We start from the raw sequence: 18,755 nt of genomic DNA, 5'->3' as shown, positions 1-18,755 counted from the left end.
GCCTAACAAATATTCATTTGACCATTTAGGAAACATTTATTGAGTATCTGCTGTATCACAGATACTGCCAGGCATAGGTAATGTAAAGAAAAATGAAAACAAACAGTCCATACCCATATAGAGTTCATGGTCTAATGTAAGAAGTCAGGGCACAGCGGTAGCACAGAAGAGGAAATGACTAACACTGCCTAGGGTGTTCAGGGGTTGGGTGAGTGGATGGATGAATGGATGCTTCAGTGGATGCTTGGATGGTTGTTGGATGGTTGGGTGATTGGATGGATGGTCAGATTATTGATTGGATGGTTAGATGGAAAGATATATAGATGGAACGATGGTTGGATGGATCATTGAATGAAAATTTGGGTGGATAGATGGTTGGATAGATAGGTGGTTATATGGATAGATGGGAGGATGGATGCATGCATGCATGCATCAATGGATGATTAGATGGTTGCTGGATGGATGATTGGATGGATGGTCAGATGACTGGATGGTTGAATGGAAAGATGTATAGATGGAAGGATGGTCAGATGGACGGTTGAATGAAAATTTAGGTGTATAGATTGTTGGATAGATAGGTGGTTATATGGGTAGATGGGTAGATGATGGATGAATGGGTGGATGGGTAGATTGACAGGTAGATGGATCAAAAATGAATGGATGGATGGGTGGGTAGGTTGGTGGATGCATGCATGCTGCTAGATTCACTCTGACATCATTCTCAGTTATCAAAGGTCTAAAGGAATAGCTAGACCCTTTCTTCTCTTCTCTTGCCAATTCCTGACCCAAGAATCTTAATACTATTCCAGTCCCCTCTGGAGAAAAAGCAGGACCACCAAATCCATCCATGGACTTTCTGGGGACAGATACCCAGAGGAGGAAGTGAAGCCTCCTGGTTGATGTCATCCTGGACCTCCTGTTGACCACCTCTCCCTCATCCCCCACTCTCTCGTCTTTCCAACAGATAACTGAGGATAACCCTCTGCTGATGCCCATTTCCAGCCTGCTATGATGTCTTGCTTAATTAGAGTCCATTCAGGGCCAGATGGAGCACTTTAAATACCCTCTCCTTTGGGAACAACCTCCCTCTTAGATAAAAGTCCGAGGCAAAGAAAATAGACCTAAGCAATCTTGAATTGGGAGCAGTGAGACCTTATCATGTTTTGGACTGTTCTGGAGGTTCTTACATTTCTCCTCTTTTTTCCCAGAAGTCCAGCTCCAACCCCATTTTAGAGAATTCTCCCGCCTTGTTCCCCATGGCCCTTCCAATTCTTATCCTGTTAAGTCTCCATTCCCACCTAATCTCCTCTCTCTACTGTTTTCAGATGCAAAGAGTTTGGCAGAAATGTTGATAAGGTAGGTGTCCTGTAACTGCTTCCTCTCTCCTCCCCAACCCCTTCCCTGCAGAGGGCAGGCCTCTAAGACCCCACTGTCCTGCACAACCCAATCCTCCAAGCCCTTAGAGCTGCCGAGTCACCCACCTCCAGCCCTTGTCTCTACAGCAAGAACAACCGAAGCTTCGACACCCCTGTGAAGGGGCCACCCCAGGGCCCACGGCTGCACATTGACATTCCCAGGGTCCAGCTGCTCATCGAGGACAAGGAGGGCATCAAGCAGCTGGGTGAGTGACAGGTGCCATGAGCTCTCCGTCCTGCTCTCAGTGTGCTTCCCCAGGCCACAACCCATGAAGGGCGACCACCAGCCTTCACGGCAGTGCCCAGGGTTCCTGCCCTACCAGCAGCCCCACCAACCACTCAGCAACCTCAGAACCCGGTACGGCCTCTCTCCGGAGCTAAGTCCCCTCCCCCCTCTAATGGGAACAGTCATCCTGGCCTTTCTGAGTCTCAGCGGTAGCCAGGAACAAAAAAAACCAGGGGAGATGCAAAGAAAGGTCACCTACTGATTGTCCTCTTCCCCAGGAGATGACAAAGCCACCATCCCTGTGACCGATGCTGAGTTCAGCCAAGCTGTCAACCCGCAAAGTTTCTGCACCGGCGTCTCCTTGCACCACCCGGCCCTCATCCAGAGCACGGGACCCCTCATCGACATGTCTGACATCCGGCCAGGCACCAGTACGCATTAGCCCCAGGGGCACAGCCCTCCTCCCACACAGGGTGTCTTGGGCACAGCTTGGGGCACAGATGATCAGAAAAAAAGGGGGGGAGCAGCATGGAAGAATGGAAAGAGCCTTGGCGTTAAGAGTCTGGAGACCTTGCCTGCAGACGTACTAGCGGTGACCCTGGGCGTATCGCTGTCTTAATCTCTCTGGGCCTCAGTATCCTTAGAAATGCTGAGAAGGTTGGGTGTTCTTGCTCCGCAAGAGCCTCCTGCCGCTAGCACTGTGACCCGGACATAAGGGCGGAACACAACAAGGACTACAGGGGCTGAACGGACAGTCAGGAGGTCGCAGGAGAGGAGGCGACATTCTTCCCCAGGCTGAAGGGAAAGATGGGGTGGGTGGGGAGGACGGGGTGCCGCCCGCTGCCCCCGGGCCTTGACAGTGTTGCTCTTCGCCTCTGGGCCAGCTGTGCGGTTAGCAATGGCAGCATGCTTAGCATTCCTAAAGGAGCTGCTGTGTCTGCTTGTGCCTCCTCCCTTTCCGGTCAGTGCCAGCTGCCCGTGCCTGAGTGCCCTCTGTTGGTGCCTGAGTGCCCTCTTGCTTCCTTTGTGCAGACCCGGTGTCCAGGAAGAACGTGAAGTCAGCCCACAGCACGCGGAACAGGTACTCAAGCCAGTGGACTCTGACCAAGTGCCAGGCCTCCACGCCTGCCCGCACCCTCACCTCCGACTGGCGCACTGTGGGCTCTCAGCACGGTGTCACCGTCACCGAGAGTGACAGCTACAGTGCCAGCCTCTCCCAGGACACAGGTGAGCCCAGGGCCCCGCCTCCATCCAGCTTCATCTTCTCCAGTCCCCCTAACATACAGCTCCACCTTCCCTTTTCCCAACTCCTACCCACAAGCTTATGGGGACCAAGGCACAGGTCAGTTTCACTCATGCTGACCACTGACTTACTGTGTGGCAATGACAAAAACACTGACGTTACTGAGCTCTGCTTGGTCAATGATTTTATTTTGCTCTTCCAAAAGATGTCAGAGAAAACGGTATACATGAAATTTTTTGGAGAAAGGGCTGACTGTCCCAGAGGACAGTTGCTTATTTTCAAGAAAGAAAGATGTTCCACCCTTCATTAGCCAAAGATCCCACTCCTGCCACCACTGTTACCCGCACAGGGGGACAGTAAGATCTTCTGCACCTGATCCATCATGGCCAGGCTTTCAGGTGGCCGCCGGGGCTAGGGAGAGCGGAACTGCTCGGTCTGGTCTCTTGCACACCCCTCTCCCCATAAGCCGCTCATTTCTTCTTAACTCCATGCCTTCCATTTCCCCAGACAAAGGGCGGAACAGCATGGTGTCCACTGAGAGTGCCTCTTCCACCTACGAGGAGCTGGCGCGGGCCTATGAGCATGCCAAGCTAGAGGAGCAGCTGCAGCACGCCAAGTTTGAGATCACTGAGTGCTTCATCTCTGACAGCTCCTCCGACCAGATGACCACAGGCACCAACGAGAACGCCGACAGCATGACGTCCATGAGCACACCCTCGGAGCCCGGCATCTGCCGCTTCACCGCCTCGCCCCCCAAGCCCCAGGATGCTGACCGGGGCAAAAATGTGGCTGTGCCCATCCCTCACCGGGCCAACAAGAGTGAGTGCTGTGTCCCCGGCCCCCAAGCCCTGTGAGCCCTGGCTGGACCTAGCCCTGACGGCACCTGCGTCTGCCAGCCCAGTTTGCTCCTTGGAAGTGTCGGGCAGCGCCAAGAGCAAGGCCATGGGCGCAAGCAGATCAGGGCCCGCAGCCTGGTTCCACCTCTTAATATCTCTGTGGTCTTGGGCAAGTCATTTAACCTCTCTGGCCTTAATTTTCTCATTTGTAAATGCAAATAATAGTATATATTCTGCATTATCCTAGTGGGCGTTAGAAATGCTATACATGCCTGGAACATAGTAGGTTTTCATTAAGTGGTGATCATTCCTTTGATCTGAAACTATACCAGGATCAGCTGCCCAGTAGCCATTGGTCTCAGTGCTGCTTGAACTTAATCCAGACTCCAAGGAGAAATCCTGGCAGCTCAGCCCCTGGCAGCCAGACCTCACGGTGGGCAGTGACCTAGCCTGTCTGGGGACAGTCTGACTCCAGGGTCCTAGCCAGAGCATAGGGGTTGGTGGGGCAGGAAAGAGTCCACCAGCCGACTTTGGGCCTATGCTGCCAAACTATACAGTCTGGTCTGCTCGGTCCTGGCCTTGCTAAGTGGCCATGCTAACCAGGGGGCCTCAGGGCCACTTAGAGAAAAGGCCAGGAAATGGAAGGCACTAGTCCTGAACGATGCCCCAGCCTGTCTCGCTGCCTGAATGTGGGCAAATCTCTCTGGACCTCGGCTTCCTCACTTGCGAATGCAGCAGGTATGAGCCCGTCCGGGGCTGTGTGCGATCCTCTGAGGAATGTGCCCGTCACAGTCAGCAAAGCAGAGGCATGGTCACGGCGAGAGCACTCACAGAGGGCCTGGGATGCGAGGTCCTAGAAGCAGGTCGTACGGAGGCAGCTCACGAAATTAGGAGCATGCCAGCTGGAGAACTGGGCCAAGGAGAGGGACAGGCCAGTGTGGCTGACCTCGCATCTGAACGGGAGGAGGGGAGGCCTCGTTCTGTGGGTCTTCAGAGGACAGAACCAGGCTCAGTGCAGGGAAACGACAGAGTGGCAGCCCTTTCCTTCTCAGGGTGAAGGAAAGCTTTTGAACAGCCAGAGCTCTTAGGGGGCCTTGTCTTTAGAAGCGAGCTTTCCACCAACTCAAGCTGACCAGGCTATGTCGATCACTTAACAATAAGTATCAGTTTATTGAGCAACTAGTACATGTGTCAGCCACCAAACTGAAGGGCCTTCCTTACCTTATCTCATTCACTACTCCCAGTGGTCCTGTAGGGAAGGTGATTATCCCCAGTGCATAGATAGGGGAAACTAAGGCTCAGAGCGGTCAAGTCAGCTGATCTGTCCTTGACTCCTTATTGCCCATCCTATGGAGAGACTCCTACGCCAGATCGGGGGGCAGCCTGGGGGTACAGTGGGGAGCAAGCAGGTTCCCAGAGGCCTCTGCCTCTAGTGTCCCCCACTTGTGATTCCAGGTGACTACTGTAACCTGCCCCTGTACGCCAAGTCAGAGGCCTTCTTCAGAAAGGCAGATGGACGTGAGCCGTGCCCTGCGGTCCCACCCCGTGAGGCCTCCATCCGGAACCTGGCTCGCCCCTACCACACCCAGGCCCGCCACCTCACCTTGGACCCTGCCAGCAAGCCCGCGGGCCTCCCGCACCCAGGGGCCCCCACCGCCGCCTCCACAGCCACCTTACCTCAGAGGACTCTGGCCATGCCAGCCCCCCCAGCCGGCGCAGCCCCCCCAGTGCCCGGCCCCTCTGCTCCCGAGCCCCCTGCCGCCCCCAGTGCTGCCCCTCCGGCCCCCAGCACCGAGCCTCCGCGGGCCGGGGGCCCGCACACCAAAATGGGGGGCTCCAGGGACTCACTTCTTGAGATGAGCACGGCAGGGGTGGGGAGGTCTCAGAAGCAGGGGGCTGGGGCCTACTCCAAGTCCTACACCTTGGTGTAGGGGCACAGCAAGCGGGGCAGCCCTGTGCTCGGACCTTCCTGCATCGCCAGCCCTCACACACCAACTTGGCTGTGTTCCTGCATTATTTATATGAAATTGAGACCAACACCAACCAACAATGAAAAGAAAACCCCCACATCGTGAACAGTTGTACATAGAACTCTTTTGTACAAATGAAACTATTTTCTTCTTCTCCATGAAGCCAGGGCACAAAGAATTTGACAGTACAAGTCAACCCCTCCACCCCACAAAATAGGTGTGGAGAGATATATGCATATATGGAGAGATGGGAACACACTGACAAGCTGTATATCTATATATTTCTCTCACCTTATTTTGAAACAGAGGCACAAAGACTCAGCAGTTTTTCCCTCCTACTCACTCCCCCTCCAATCTAGGTGGTTCTCACCAAGACCAGGACCCCAGCTCAGAGACACTGCATGCGATTTTACTGTTCCGAGAAAGCCAGGACTTGCTTCAATTTGCAGATGCTCATGTGTTAATACCTTTTTCTATGAAAAAAGCCCCAGCGCCGTGTTCAATAAAGGTTATGTTTCTACATGGTAGCTTTTTCCCCTCTGGCAAGGGCCGGCGGGGAGGGAGGGAGGGGAGGCCGCTCCCCCAGGCTGGCCGTCTCACAGGGAGACCCTTGGAGAAGCCCAGGCTGTAGCTCAGCACGTTAAGCTTTTTAAAAGGCTTTCAATTAGCCAAGTACACCCTGTTCTGTTCTCAGATCTACGCTGGGCCCTAAAGGGGCCCAGCTGTGTGGCTTTAAGCTTGCTCCTAAACCCCTCTGAACAAGTTTCCTTATCTACAAAATGAGGCAATTTTGTTGAGAGCTCTGGGCGGCCTGGGATGGGGTGGTGGGTGTCCACTGGCTTCTCTCTCAGTGTAGCCAGGGGAACAAAGCTATGCAAACCCCTAGAGAGCAGTTCTGTAAGAGGTGCCTATAAACGGGGAGGGCGAGGAGGAGACTAGATCCTGGGGGCTGGGCCAGAGCCCCAAGTTCTGAGCTGACCGTTCAGGCAAGGTGAGGCGTGAGGAGTGAGGCCATCGGAAGTTGGAGACGTGACCAGGGCTCACGCGGGAGGAGCTGTGGAGCTGAGCCACAAAGCAGCAGGCACACAGGCATGGCGATCGCGCCTGGCTGCAGAGGCGTGGGCGATTAGATCGCCAGGTGGAAGGAAACGTGCCCACACCCGGGTGTGTAGAGGAGCCGCTGCTGACGCGAGTCAGGAGGGCGTGTGAGCTGGGCCTCTAAGGATGGGAAGGTCTGGATAGGCCGGGAGGGAAAGACCTGGGCACTAGCGAGGCCCTGGGGCATGAAGTGCGTGTCTCCCTCCTCCCGCCGCCATGGCCAGAACCCCTGGGTGCACCTACAAATGTCAAGGGGGCTCCTGAGTTCAGCGCCCAAGCCAAGGCTGAGTTGTGGATCGGGAATCCAGAAGGATGGTGAGTCTGGGAGCTGCCGTCCCTGCAGCTGAAGGGAGGAACTGGGGGTAGGACGCGGGGTTGGGGGGATGCAGGAGGAGGAGGGTTTGTGCAGGACGGGGGTGGGGGCTACACCTCTCAGTCAGGGCCACAGTAAGGCCCTGCTGGTATGCATGGCCTTTAAAGGAGGCGCTTTCCAAAAAGTGACTCATTCCACAGCACTCCCTGAGCACCCACTGAGTCTGGGGTGCAGACGAGATCCCACCTGTGAGTGACTACATTCCAAGGGAAGGGGGCAGAGGTTATGTGCTTCTTGGTGACTCCTAAGTCCATGGGAAAACTCCAGCTCAGCCCCTACAAGCCGGGACCCCGGGGAGAACCAGCTAACAGCATTACCTAGCACAGTGAAAACGAGGCCCTGCAAACCAGGCACCAGGTGACCGCCGGGCTTCCTTCCTCCCAGAGCCGCGCTCGCCATCTGCAGGTCGCCTCCCAAACTGCAAGCACAGTGATCCAGCCTGGGAGTCCCTGGAACTTGACTGACAGCCCCGTTCCCCACACTGGGGGGAAAAACACCAGTCAGACCCAACTCCGACCATCACAAGGAAATGAACAAATCCCCAGAGACTAGAGTGGAAGGGAGCCATTCCATTGGAGCCACTTCTGCCCAAGGGCTGCAGAGGGACCCTCTCTCAATAGTACTGCGCCCTATCCTGTGCCAGGTACTGAGCAAACACCTTCTTGGCATTGGCTTGTGTGACCTCGTTGCTGCTTTGGGAGGCAGGCGTCACGACCGCCATCGGGCAGGTGGGAGAGCTGGAGCTCTGAGAGTAACTTACCACGGTCGGAGGAGCGGGAAGAGGTGCTGAGATTTGAACTGAAGAATGTATGGCTCCTTAACCACTACGCCGTCCTGCCGCGTTCCCCTGTTCAGATGCTGAGCTGCGGTTCTGCCCCGGGGGCTGCTGCCAGGTGAAGAGCCCACCAGGACCAGGTGAACCAGCTGAACTTGCAGAAAAACAGTTCGTGGGGACCCGCTGGTGAACAGTTGGGGGAGGTGAACCGCTAAGCTGAGCTGGATGGAATGGGGGGCCCTGCTGTACTTTATTCTGGCTCAGGGGAGTGACCAGAGGGGAGGGATTCAGCTCTGCGGGTCTGTGGGAAGAGGCCTGGGCCTGAGGTGGGCTGTGCAGGATGAGAAGGACTCAGAGGGGCCACAGAGAAGCAAAACATGGGCTGGTTTAACTTGTGTTCCCCTGGCTGGACCCCAACTATACAACACGATGTCTGGGAATGCAAACAGACTTGTGCAAAATCCACACAATTTTATGTGCTAACAATCTCTCTCCTTGCGTGTTCTTTAGCTAAACCACAACCTGCCTGTCTGAACTATACCCAGAAGCTAATTCACAAATCAGCTCAACTCCTGCTCCTTCCTTCCCAGCTGGTCACCGCTGAACTCTGTATTGAGAGGCATCATCTTAACCATCTTCTCGCTCCTTTCCAGATCTCCACTTTGCCCACCACAGAAAAGACCATGTGTCTAGACCCTTGATACCCGAAATGCAGTCCACGGACCAGCAACATCGCCTGTGAGCTTGTTAGAAATGCAAATTCTTAGACCTGCTGGATCAGAATCTGCAGTTTAGCAAAATCCCCAGAGGATCTGTATGCAGTCGAGTTCTATAAGGCCTTCAGAGCGCCCACTCCCCTGCCCGTTCCCTTCTGCTAACAACCAGAGCTGGTGTAGCGGGTCTCCAATTCAGCTGCATGTCAGGTTCACCTGAGGAGCTTGTTAAAAACACAGAAGTCCAACCTCCCCAGTCGCAACTGAATCCCAAGTCGTGCAGGCACTGCCCACGCATTGGTATTTTTTCTTCATTGTGGTAAAAGATTACAATGTAAACCTTACCATTTGAACAGTTTTTAAGTGTACAGTTCATTGGCATCAATGCATTCACCTTGTGCAACCATCGTGTCTGTTCTCAGAACTTTTTCATCTTCCCAAAAATTATCCACCCCTTAGACACAAACTCCCCATTTCTGCCACCACCACTACCCCCACCCCGCCGCCACGCCCCGGCCAACAGCCATTCTACTTTCCGTCGCTATGAGAGTATTAGCTACTCTGGGGACTTCATATGAGTGAATCATACAGCGTTTGTCCTTTGTATCATCTTCTTTCACTCAGCATGTTTTCAAGGTCCGTCCATGCTGTAGCACGCAGCATGGGCCAGTATCAATCCTTTCTCAGGCTGAATAATATTCTATGGTATGTATATACCACATTTTTAATACCATTCATTTATTGGTGGATATTTGGGTTTCCTTTTGGCCATAATGAATACTGATGCTATGAATATTAATGTATAGGTACCTGTTTGAGTCCCTGCTTTCATTTTGGGTATATGCCTAGGAGTGAAATTGTTGGATTAAATGATAATTCTGCTAGTCTTTTTAGTGAAGAAAATATATTTTTATTTATATTTTATATAACTGCATATATATTAGTTTTAGGTGTACAACAAAATGATTTGCATACATCGTGAAGGAATTACCACAATGTCTAGCTAATGTCCATCACAGTAAATAGTTACTTTTTTCTTGTGATGAGGACTTTTAAGTTTTACTCTTAGCAATTTTAAATATGCAATAGAATACTATTAACTATATCACTATGCTGTACATTATATTCCATGACTTATTTATTAACTCTAAGTTTGTACCTTTTGACCTCCTTCACCTGTTTTGTCCACCCCAAACCCCAGCCCCTACCCCCTCCACCAATCTTTTCTCTGTATCTATGAGCATGGTTTTGTTTGGTTGTTTTAAGTTCCACGTGTAAGTGATATCATACAGTATTTGTCTTTTTCTGACTTATTTCACTCAACATAATACCCTCAGCCACCCATGTTGTTGCAAATGGCAAGATTTCATTCTTTTTATAGATGAATAGTACTCCACTGTGTATGTATACCACACATTCTTTATTCATCCATTAATGGATGCTTAGGCTGTTTACATATCTTGGCTACTGTAAATTATGCTGCAGTGAGTCCCCCCCACATCCCCGTTCACAGTCACTGTCCATCAACATAGTAAGATGCTGTAAAATCACTACTCGTCTTCTCTGTGTTGCACAGCCCTCCCTGTGCCCCCCCCCAACACTATACATGCTAATCGTAATGCCCCCTTTCTTTTTCTCCCACCCTTATCCCTCCCTTCCCACCCATCCTCCCCAGTCCCTTTCCCTTTGGTAACTATTAGTCCATTCTTGGGTTCTGTGCTTCTGCTGCTGTTTTGTTCCTTCAGTTTTCTTTTGTTCTTATTCTCCACATATGAGTGACATCATTTGGTACTTGTCTTTCTCCGCCTGCCTTATTTCACTGAGCATAATACCCTCTAGCTCCATCATGTTGTTGCAAATGGTAGGATTTCTTTCTTTCTTATGGCTGAATAATATTCCATTGTGTATATGTACCATATCTGCTTTATCCATACATCTACTGATGGACATTTAGGTTGCTTCCATATCTTGGCTATTGTAAATAGTGCAGTGATAAACATAGGGGTGCATCTGTCTATTTCAAACTGGAGTGCTGCATTCTTAGGGTAAATTCCTAGAAGTGGAATTCCTGGGTCAAATGGTATTTCTATTTTGAGCATTCTGAGGAACCTCCATACTGCTTTCCACAATGGTTGAACTAGTTTACATTCCCACCAGCAGTGTAGGAGGGTTCCCCTTTCTCCACAACCTCGCCAACATTTGTTGTTGTTTGTCTTTTGGATGGTAGCCATCTTTACTGGTATGAGATGATATCTCATTGTTTTAATTTGCATTTCTCTGATGACAAGCGACGTGGAGCATCTTTTCATGTGTCTGTTGGCCATCTGAATTTCTTCTTTAGAGAACTGTCTATTCAGCTCCTCTGCCTATTTTTTAATTGGGTTATTTGCTTTTTGTTTGTTAAGGTGTGTGAGCTCTTTATATATTTTGGATGTCAATCCTTTATCGGATCTGTCATTTACGAATATATTCTCCCATACTGTAGGATACTTTTTTTGTTCTATTGATGGTGTCCTTTGCTGTACAGAAGCTTTTCAGCTTGATATAGTCCCACTTGTTCATTTTTGCATTTGTTTCCCTTGCCCGGGGAAATATGTTCAAGAAGAGGTCACTCATGTTTATGTCTGAGATTTTTGCCTATGTTTTTTTCTAAGAGTTTTATGGTTTCATGACTTACATTCGAGTCTTTGATCCATTTCAAATTTACTTTTGTGTATGGGGTTAGACAGTGATCCAGTTTCATTCTCTTACATGTAGCTGTCCAGTTTTGCCAGCACCATCTGTTGAAGAGGCTGTCGTTTCCCCATTGTATGTCCATGGCCCCTTTATCGAATATTAGTTGACCATATATGTTTGGGTTAATGTTTGGAGTCTCTATTCTGTTCCACTGGTCTGTGGCTCTGTTCTTGTGCCAGTACCAAATTGTCTTGATTACTGTGGCTTTGTAGTAGAGCTTGAAGTTGGGGAGTGAGATACCCCCCCCCCACTTTACTCTTCCTTCTCAGGATTGCTTTAGCTATTCAGGGTCTTTGGTGTTTCCATATGAATTTTTGAACTATTTGTTCCAGTTCATTGAAGAATGCTGTTGGTAGTTTGATAGGGATTGCATCGAATCTGTATATTGCTTTGGGTAGGATGGCCATTTTAACGATATTAATTCTTCCTAGCCATGAGCATGGGATGAGTTTCCATTTGTTAGTGACCTTTTTAATTTCTCTAAAGAGTGTCTTATAGTTTTCAGGGTATAGGTCTTTCACTTCCTTGCTTAGGTTTATTCCTAGGTATTTTATTCTTTTTGATGCTATTGTGAATGGAATTATCTTCCTGATTTCTCTTTCTATTAGTTTATTGTTAGTGTATAGGAAAGCCACAGATTTCTGTGTGTTAATTTTGTATCCTGCAACTTTGCTGTATTCCGATATCAGTTCTAGTAGTTTTGGGGTGGAGTCTTTAGGGTTTTTTATGTACAATATCATGTCATCTGCAAATAGTGACAGTTTAACTTCTTCTTTACCAATCTGGATTCCTTGTATTTCTTTGTTTTGTCTGATTGCTGTGGCTAGGACCTCCAGTACTATGTTGAATAACAGTGGAGAGAGTGGGCATCCCTGTCTAGTTCCCGATCTCAGAGGAAAAGCTTTCAGCCTCTCGCTGTTCAGTATGATGCTAGCTGTGGGTTTATCATATATGGCCTTTATTATGTTGAGGTAATTGCCCTCTACACCCATTTTGTTGAGAGTTTTTATCATGAATGGATGTTGAATTTTATCGAATGCTTTTTCAGCATCTATGGAGATGATCATGTGGTTTTTGTCTTTCTTTTTGTTGATGTGGTGGATGTTGTTGATGGACTTTCGAATGTTGTACCATCCTTGCATCCCTGGGATGAATCCCACTTGGTCATGGTGTACGATCCTTTTGATGTATTTTTGAATTCGGTTTGCTAATATTTTGTTGAGTATTTTTGCATCTACATTCATCAGGGATATTGGTCTGTAGTTTTCTTTTTTGGTGGGGTCTTTGCCTGGTTTTGGTATTAGGGTGATGTTGGCTTCATAGAATGAGTTTGGGAGTATTCCCTCCTCTTCTATTTTTTGGAAAACTTTAAGGAGAATGGGTATTATGTCTTCCCTGTATGTCTGATAAAATTCCGAGGTAAATCCATCTGGCCCGGGGGTTTTGTTCTTTGGTAGTTTTTTGATTACCGCTTCAATTTCGTTGCTGGTAATTGGTCTGTTTAGATTTTCTGTTTCTTTCTGGGTCAGTCTTGGAAGGTTGTATTTTTCTAGGAAGTTGTCCATTTCTCCTAGGTTTCCCAGCTTGTTAGCATATAGGTTTTCATAGTACTCTCTAATAATTCTTTGTATTTCTGTGGGGTCCGTCGTGATTTTTCCTTTCTCGTTTCTGATTCTGTTGATTTGTGGTGACTCTCTTTTCCTCTTAATAAGTCTGGCTAGAGGTTTATCTATTTTGTTTATTTTCTCTAAGAACCAGCTCTTGGTTTCATTGATTTTTGCTATTGTTTTATTCTTCTCAATTTTATTTATTTCTTCTCTGATGTTTATTATGTCCCTCATTCTGCTGACCTTAGGCCTCATTTGTTCTTCTTTTTCTAATTTCAATAATTGTGACATTAGACCATTCATTTGGGATTGTTCTTCCTTCTTTAAATATGCCTGGATTGCTATATACTTTCCTCTTAAGACTGCTTTTGCTGCGTCCCACAGAAGTTGGGGCTCAGTGTTGTTGTTGTCATTTGTTTCCATATATTGCTGGATCTCCATTTTGATTTGGTCATTGATCCATTGATTATTTAGGAGCGTGTTGTTAAGCCCCCATGTGTTTGTGAGCCTTTTTGCTTTCTTTGTACAATTTATTTCTAGTTTTATGCCTTTGTGATCTGAAAAGTTGGTTGGTAGGATTTCAATCGTTTGGAATTTACTGAGGCTCTTTTTGTGGCCTTGTAGGTGGTCTATTCTGGAGAATGTTCCATGTGCACTTGAGAAGAATGTGTATCCTGTTGCTTTTGGATGTAGAGTTCTGTAGATGTCTATTAGGTCCATCTGCTCTAATGTGTTGTTCAGTGCCTCCGTGTCCTTACTTATTTTCTGTCTGGTGGATCTGTCCTTTGGAGTGAGTGGTGTGTTGAAGTCTCCCAGAATGAATGCATTGCATTCTATTTCCTCCTTTAATTCTGTTAGTATTTGTTTCACATATGCTGGTGCTCCTGTATTGGGTGCATATATATTTATAATGGTTATATCCTCTTGTTGGACTGAGCCCTTTATCATTATGTAGTGTCCTTCTTTATCTTTTGTTACTTTATTTTGAAGTCTATTTTGTCTGATACTAGTATTGCAACACCTGCTTTTTTCTCTCTGTTGTTTGCATGAAATATCTTTTTCCATCCCTTGACTTTAAGTCTGTGCATGTCTTTGGGTTTAAGGTGAGTCTCTTGTAAGCAGCATATGGATGAGTCTTGCTTTTTTATCCATTCTATTACTCTGTCTTTTGATTGGTGCATTCAGTCCATTTACATTTAGGGTGATTATTGAAAGGTATGGACTTATTGCCATTGCAGGCTTTAAGTTTGTTGTTACCAAAGGTTCAAGGTTAGCTTCTTTACTATCTTACTGTCTAACTTAACTCACTTATTAAGCTATTATAAACACGGTCTGATGATTCTTTATTTCTCTCCCTTCTTATTCCTTCTCCTCCCTTCTTCATATGTTGGGTGTTTTGTTCTGTGCTCTTTTTAGGAGTGCTCCCATCTAGAGCAGTCTCTCTAAGACACCCTTTAGAGGTGGTTTGTGGGAGGCAAATTCCCTCAGTTTTTGCTTGTCTGGGAATTGTTTAATCCCTCCTTCATATTTAAATGATAATCGTGCTGGATACAGTATCCTTGGTTCAAGGCCCTTCTGTTTCATTGTATTAAGTATATCGTGCCATTCTCTTCTGGCCTGTAGGGTTCTGTTGAGAAGTCTGATGATAGCCTGATGGGTTTTCCTTTGTAGGTAACCTTCTTTTTCTCTCTGGCTGCCTTTAATACTTTGTCCTTGTCTTTGATCTTTGCCATTTTAATTATTATGTGTCTTAGTGTTGCCCTCCTTGCATCCCTTGTCATGGGAGTTCTGTGTACCTCTGTGGTCTGAGAGGCCATTTCCTCCCCTAGTTTAGGGAAGTTTTCAGCAATTATTTCTTCAAAAACACTTTCTATCCCTTTTTCTCTCTCTTCCTCTTCTGGTACCCCTTTGATGCAGATATTGTTCCATTTCAATTGGTCACTCAGCTCTCTTAAAATTCTTTCATTCCTGGAGATCCTTTTATCTCTCTCTGCATCAGCTTCTCTGCGTTCCTGTTCTCTGTTTTCTAGTCCATTAATGGTCTCTTGCATCTCGTCCATTCTGTTTTGAAGTCCTTCCAGAGCTTGTTTTATTTCTGAATTCTCCCTCCTTAGTTCTTGCATATTTCTCTGCAAGTCCATCAGCATGGTTATGACTTTTGTTTTGAATTCTTTTTCAGGAAGACTGGTTAAGTCTATCTCCCCAGGTTCCTTCTCAGGGGAAGATGTAGCAGATGTCGAAGCTGTCTGGGTTAGTCTTGTCTGGATCAAATTTTTTTTGCCTTTTTGTGTTGATAGGTGCAGTGGAGTGCTATTGACTCGTCTGTCAGCTGGGAGAGCCAAGGCTTTCCACTTGCTCCTGGCCTTTCTTTACTGGGACAACTGCGACCCCTAGTGGCTTGTGTTGGGCAATTGCATGTAGGCTGGGTCTCTGTATCTTGCCCCCGTATGGAGGAAGCTCCCTTGCTGTGGGCGTGGCCAGCCTCAGGCTGCTGCTCTGCTATGGCGGGGTCCGGAGGGGTAATGGACCAGGGGCTGTTTGGCTGTTTACCTCCGTGAGGGGTCTCAGAGCTGTTGCCCAGGGGGTTAGTGCACCCGGAGTTCCCTGGAATTTCCAGCTGCTGGACTGTGACCCGGGATGCTTCCGTCCAGCTGTGGGGTCCCTGTCCCTTTAAGACTTTCAAAAAGCACTCGCTTTTCTTTGTCACCAGGCACCGGCTTCGGGACCCGTTCACAGGTCCTACTGGCCTGCTTCCCTAGTATCCAGCACCCCACGCATGCACTGTGTCTGCGCTCTGGTCTGGATGGCTGGGGCTGGGTGTTCAGCAGTCCTGGGCTCCCTCCCTCTCCCACTCTGACTCCTCTCCTCCCTCCGGGAGCTGGAGTGAGAGGCGCTCGGGTCCCGCCGGGCCGGGGCTTGTATCTTACCCCCTTCGCGAGGTGCTGGGTTCTCGCAGGTGTGGATGTGGTCTGGCTGTTGTCCTGTGTCTTCTGGTCTCTCTTTTAGGATTAGTTGTATTTGTTGTATTTTCAAAAATATATATGTTTTTGGGAGGAGATTCCCACTGTCCTACTCACGCCACCATCTTGGCTCCGCCCTGGAGTTTTTTCTTTAGATAAATACCCAGAAGTAGAATTGCTAAGTCACAATGTAGTTCTAATTTAAAGTTTCTGCAGAAACTCCAGACTGTTTTTCATAGTGGCTGCACCAGTTTACATTCTACCAACAGTGCACAAGGGTTCCCTTTTCTCTACATCTTTGTCAAGATTTGTTATTGTCTTTTTGATATTAGCTATTCTAAAAGGTGTGAGGTGATATCTCACTGTGGTTTTGATTTGCATTTCCTTAATGATCAGCGATATTGAGCATATTTTCATGTTCCTTTGACCATCTGTACATCTTCTTTGGAAAAATATCTATTCAGGTCCTCTGTGCATTTTTTAATCAGATTGTTTTTTAGCTACTGAGTCATATGTGTTCATTTATTTTTAATATTTACCCCTTATCAGAATATGTGATTGGCAAATATTTTCTCCCATTCAGTAGCTTCCATTTCATTTTGTTGATAATTTCCTTTGCTTGTGCAGAAAATTTTAGTTTTCTCTTGTCCCCTTTATTTTTTATTTTCTTGCCTTTGCTTTGGAGTCTGATCCAAAAAATCATCGCCAAGACCTGTGTCAAGGAACTTACCACCTGTGTTTTCTTCTAGGAGTTTTATAGTTTCAAGTCCTACATTCAGGTCTTTAATCCATTTTGAGTTAATTTTTGTGCATGGTTAATATGAATCTAGTTTCATTCTTTTGCATGTGGCTGTCCAGTTTTCCCAACACAATTAATTGAAGAGACTTATTAAATGAAGAGACTGGTCCTTTCCCCAGTGTATATATATTCTTGCCTCCTTTGTCATATATTAATTAACCATATAAATTTGGGTATATTTCTGGGCCTTCTATTCTGTTCCATTAATCTATATATTTGGGTTTTATTTATTTACTTACTTTTGCAGACAGGTAATATTCATGTGTTTTATTTTTATTTATTATTTTAAGGTATCATTGATAAACAATCTTACAAAGGTTTCACATGAGCAACAGTGTGGTTACTACATTCACCCAAATTACTGAGTACCCCCCGCTGCCACATCCCACTGCAGCCCCTGTCCATCAGCGTAGTAAGATGCTACAGAGTCACTACTTGTCTTCTCTGTGCTACACTGCCTTTCCCGTGCCCCCCCTACATTATGTGTGCTAATCGTAATGCCCCTTAATCTCCTTCTCCCTCCCTCCCCACCCACCCTCCCCAATCCCTTCTCTTTGGCCACAGCTAGTCCCTTCTTGGAGCCTGTGACTCTGCTGCTGTTTTGTTCCTTCAGTTTTGCTTTGTTGTTATACTCCACAAATGAGTGAAATCATTTGGTACTTGTCCTCCTGGCTTATTTCACTGAGCATAATACACTAGCTCCATCCATGTTGCAAATGGTAGGATTTGTTTTCTTCTTATGGCTGAATAATATTCCATTGTGTATATGTACCACCTCTTCCTTATCCATTCATCTACTGATGGACACTTAGGTTGTTTCCATACCTTGACCACTGTAAATAGTGCTGCGATAAATGTAGGGGTGCATATGTCCTTTCGAAACTGGGCTCCTGCATTCTTATGGTAAATTCCTGGGAGTGGAATTCCTGGGTCAAATGGTATTTCTATTTTGAGTTTTTTGAGTAACTTCCATACTGCTTTCCACAATGGTTGAACTAATTTACATTCTCTCCAGCAGTGTAGGAGGGTTCCCCTTTCTCCACATCCTCACCAACATTTGTTGTTGTTTGTCTTTTGGAGGGTGGCCATCCTAACTGGTGTGAGGTGATATCTCATTGTGGTTTTAATTTGCATTTCTCTGATGATTAGCGATGTGGAGCATCTTTTCATGTGCCTGTTGGCCATCTGAATTTCTTCTTTGGAGAAGTGTCTTTTCAGATCCTCTGCCCATTTTTTAATTGGATTATTTGCTTTTAGTTTGTTGAGGTGCGTGAGCTCTTTGTGTATTTTGGATGTCAACCCCTTATCGGATATGTCATTTATGAATATATTCTCCCATACTGTAGGATGCCTTTTTGTTCTACTGATGGTGTCCTTTGCTGTACAGAAGCTTTGTAGTTTGATATAGTCCCACTTGTTCATTTTTGCTTTTGTTTCCCTTGCCTGTGGAGATATGTTCATGAATAAATCATTCATGTTTATATTCAAGAGAGTTTTGCCTATGTTTTCTTCTAAGAGTTTTATGGTTTCATGTCTTACATTCAGGTCTTTGATCCATTTTGAGTTTACTTTTGTGTATGGAGTTAGACAGTAATCCAGTTTCATTCTCTTACATGTAGCTGTCCAGTTTTGCCAACACCAGCTGTTGAAGAGGCTGTCATTTCCCCATTGTATGTCCATGGCTCCTTTATCATATATTAATTGACCATATATGCTTGGGTTAATATCTGGATTCTATTTTGTTCCACTGGTCTATGGGTCTGTTCTTGTGCCAGTACCAAATTGTCTTGATTACTGTGGCTTTGTAGTAGAGCTTGAAGTTGGGAAGCAAGACTCCCCCCTGCTTTATTCTTCCTTCTCAGGATTGTTTTGGCTATTTGGGGTCTTTTGTGGTTCCATATGAATTTTAGAACTATTTGTTCCAGTTTGTTGAAGAATGCTGTCAGTATTTTGACAGGGATTGCATTGAATCTGTAGATCGCTTTCAGCAGGAGGGCCATTTTG

The 18,755-nt window shown here is 47.0% G+C and overlaps 1 protein-coding gene across 2 annotated transcripts in view; it reads left to right on the top strand.

Annotated features, from left to right (window-relative positions):
* The window catches only part of DSCAML1 (DS cell adhesion molecule like 1), a 322,440-nt gene extending 316,236 nt beyond the window's left edge, over positions 1 to 6,204 (top strand). The window contains exons 28-33 of one of the 2 annotated variants that reach the window (XM_036919865.2): positions 1,326 to 1,356; positions 1,503 to 1,621; positions 1,920 to 2,072; positions 2,674 to 2,868; positions 3,392 to 3,703; positions 5,176 to 6,204. In XM_036919865.2, coding sequence (XP_036775760.2) covers positions 1,326 to 1,356; positions 1,503 to 1,621; positions 1,920 to 2,072; positions 2,674 to 2,868; positions 3,392 to 3,703; positions 5,176 to 5,651 — 1,286 coding nt within the window. In that variant the 3' untranslated portion in view covers positions 5,652 to 6,204. Of the gene's footprint in view, positions 1 to 1,325; positions 1,357 to 1,502; positions 1,622 to 1,919; positions 2,073 to 2,673; positions 2,869 to 3,391; positions 3,704 to 5,175 lie in introns of those variants that run through there. The other variant, XM_036919868.2, reaches the window with a different exon arrangement.
* Positions 6,205 to 18,755: the final 12,551 nt, after the last annotated feature.

Source organism: Manis pentadactyla, chromosome 13 (assembly GCF_030020395.1).
Source record: "Manis pentadactyla isolate mManPen7 chromosome 13, mManPen7.hap1, whole genome shotgun sequence".
Classification (NCBI taxonomy): Eukaryota; Metazoa; Chordata; class Mammalia; order Pholidota; family Manidae; genus Manis; species Manis pentadactyla.
This window is presented reverse-complemented; position numbering and strand designations above follow the sequence as displayed.